Genomic DNA, 2,892 nt, shown 5'->3' on the forward strand with positions numbered 1-2,892 from the left:
CAGTGGAAACCCGTCAGGAGACGGAGGTCCACTTCCTGCAGGAAGTGGACAGGAAGCAGGAGAGGAAGAGAGCGTCGTGAGGTCCGTCTTCCTCCTCTTGGCGTCCGGAGCGCGGCGGCATGCTCGACGTGCAGCGAGAAACAAAGCAAAGAACGGAGGACTTCTATTTATTCATCCGGTGCAGAAGATGGAGAACGATGTGAAGCTTCAGGAGGTCTGAGTCGTGAGGGAAGAAGCCAGGAGCTCTGAATCAGGACTTCAGAATCACTGGAGGGGCAGAAAGAAGGTTGTATAGAAGTCTATGCTTCATGTGTTACAGCTGCATTCTCTCTCCTGACCACCAGGGGGCGACTCCTCTGGTTGTATAGAAGTCTATGCTTCATGTGTTAAAGCTGCATTCTCTCTCCTGACCACCAGGGGGCGACTCCTCTGGTTGTATAGAAGTCTACATAGCTGGAGAGAATGTTGCCAGAGAGCCAGAGAACATCTTATTCTTTTCATATTTAACATCTTGACTGTACTTACATCCCCAGTTGAGGGCGATGCCGGCGATGATGATGGCGAGCCCTCCCAAGATGGCGACGACGGACAGAATCATGGCGTTGCGGCCCAGACGGCGAGCGCCGTCTACGTTGCCCTGCTGCAGACTGTTTCGGGACTGAGCGGCAAAAAAAGGGAAGAAATTTTGGGTTATTTGCTCTCTAACTTAGCTTAGCATAAGGACATTTTTCAACTTTACCTAGATTCTGACTTTCTCAATAGTTTTTGTCTTTTCAACAACCCGTCTGTTAATATTGAACCGTTTCAAATCAAAGGAATGAATCCGTAATTGTTTGTGGTCTCGTTGGCGTTCGTTGGGTTTCATTTCTAAAGGAAAGTCCAGAAATCGTACCATCACGGAGAAGGTGAGCGCCACGATGTTGATGGGCCACAGCGGGCAGAAGCAGGACAGGATGGCCAGGAGCAGGTAGTCCCTCGGCTTGGACCCGTCCCCGGGGGCCTCCGGGATGGCGCTGGGCCGGCGGCTGAGGGAGGGCCTCGGGGAGCCCGCCAGCGAGCCGGAGCGGCTGCCTAGACCAGGACGCCCGTTAGCGTGGCCGCCTGGGTGGGCGTGGCCGCCTGGGTGGGCGTGGCCCCCGGGATGGGTGTGGCCGCCGGGGTGGGCGTGGCCCCCGGGATGGGTGTGGCCCCCAGCATGGGCGTGGCCGCCGGGATGGGCGTGGCCCCCAGCATGGGCGTGGCCGCCGGGATGGGCGTGGAACTTGGGCGACACAGAGGACACAGTGGGGGACGAGTCCGCCGCCACGGAGCCGACGCCGTTACCTGGAAGAGAGAGAGAGGAAAACCTGCTCAGGAAACCCCAACATTTTATGAAATTACAGATTTATGTCTTCAGTAGGAACAAAAAGACTCCGAGAGTCAGAGAGGAAGTCAGGAGGTATTTAGAGACTCAGACAGGAAGTATAGTAATATATACATACTTGTATGTATATGTACATGTACATATAAATGTATGTATCAGTAGCTGTGTATTTACTGTGGTCCATGTTGTCGCTGATCACTGTCAGGTGATCCATGCCATCAGGACCGCCTGCCTTCGGGGGCGGGGCTTGTTGCTCGGCGCCACCAGTAGGTTGAGAGACCACGGCCTCCTCTCCGTGCTGCGTGCTGATTGGCTGGTTTGACTGCTGGGACTCCGCCATGCTGCTGCTTGGACCAGTGAAGACAAAGAGGTGACGAAGAAGAAGAAAAGCTGAAGGCAGGGGGCGCTGTCTGAAATGTACAAGAAGAAGAAGAAGAAGAAGAAGAAGAAGAAGAAGAAGAAGAAGAAGAAGAAGAAGACGAAGAAGAAGACGAAGATCAATATGAATCAATATGAAACCATCAATCACCCGCAGCCGTTAACTCCATTACAGTAATTATACTTTAATTATACTCCATTACAGTTATTATACTTCATTACAGGACGATACTGCAGTACTTTAGAGCTGAAACCAGATACCTTTAAGAAGTACTTCACCGCACTGAGTGTACTAATACCACCTAAAGTATCCACTTCAAGTAAAAGAACCCGACGAGTACCTCCAGGTTGTACTCGGGTGCAGTATTTAGAGACAAAGTACGGCTCTCGAGTACTTGAAGGTACTTATACTCTACTATGTTGTACTTCTCTTCTTCATCTGAAGTGGGCCATCAGAATCACAAAGTTATAGCTGATTTACCAGAGTTCCCAGTGTTCTCAGTGTTCTCAGAGTTCCCAGTGTTCCCAGTGTTCTCAGTGTTCTCAGAGTTCCCAGTGTTCTCAGTGTTCTCAGTGTTCTCAGTGTTCTCAGTGTTCTCAGTGTTCTCAGTGTTCCCAGTGTCCCCAGTGTCCCCAGTGTTCTCAGTGTTCTCAGTGTTCCCAGTGTTCTCAGTGTTCTCAGTGTTCCCAGTGTTCCCAGTGTTCTCAGTGTTCCCAGTGTCCCCAGTGTCCCCAGTGTTCTCAGTGTTCCCAGTGTTCCCAGTGTTCTCAGTGTTCCCAGTGTTCTCAGTGTTCTCAGTGTTCCCAGTGTTCTCAGTGTTCTCAGTGTTCCCAGTGTTCCCAGTGTTCTCAGTGTTCCCAGTGTCCCCAGTGTTCTCAGTGTTCTCAGTGTTCCCAGTGTTCCCAGTGTTCCCAGTGTTCCCAGTGTTCTCAGTGCAGAGTGAAGTGCAGAGTCAGGTCTTCCTGTTTGACCTCGTTGACCTCCAGAAGATTTTATTTCAGATTCCAACAAACAGAACGTCTCTGATTCTGCTGCTGCAGCGTTCTGTAAGAACCAGAACCGCCGCTCTTGTTCTTTCTCTCTGGTTCTTTGTCTCTTGTTCTTTATCTATTGGTCTTTATCTCTCGTTCTTTATCTCTCTGGTTCTTTC

The 2,892-nt window shown here is 50.9% G+C and overlaps 1 protein-coding gene across 1 annotated transcript in view; it reads right to left on the reverse strand.

Moving 5' to 3' along the window:
- Positions 1-2,049, reverse strand: part of LOC137803473 (proline-rich transmembrane protein 2) — a 2,273-nt gene extending 224 nt beyond the window's left edge. The window contains exons 1-4 of the mRNA XM_068601958.1: positions 1,538-2,049; positions 893-1,323; positions 526-658; positions 1-267 (exon numbers count right to left, since the gene is read on the reverse strand). The exon at positions 1-267 is cut by the window's left edge and continues 224 nt beyond it. Of these exons, the coding sequence (XP_068458059.1) occupies positions 251-267; positions 526-658; positions 893-1,323; positions 1,538-1,703 (747 nt within the window). The 5' untranslated portion in view covers positions 1,704-2,049 and the 3' untranslated portion in view covers positions 1-250. The remainder of the gene's footprint in view (positions 268-525; positions 659-892; positions 1,324-1,537) is intronic.
- Between the last annotated feature and the right edge of the window lie 843 nt (positions 2,050-2,892).

This window comes from Clinocottus analis, unplaced genomic scaffold, assembly GCF_023055335.1.
Source record: "Clinocottus analis isolate CAN_PGR_092001 unplaced genomic scaffold, fCliAna1.0.p SCAF_56, whole genome shotgun sequence".
In the NCBI taxonomy this organism is placed as follows: Eukaryota; Metazoa; Chordata; class Actinopteri; order Perciformes; family Cottidae; genus Clinocottus; species Clinocottus analis.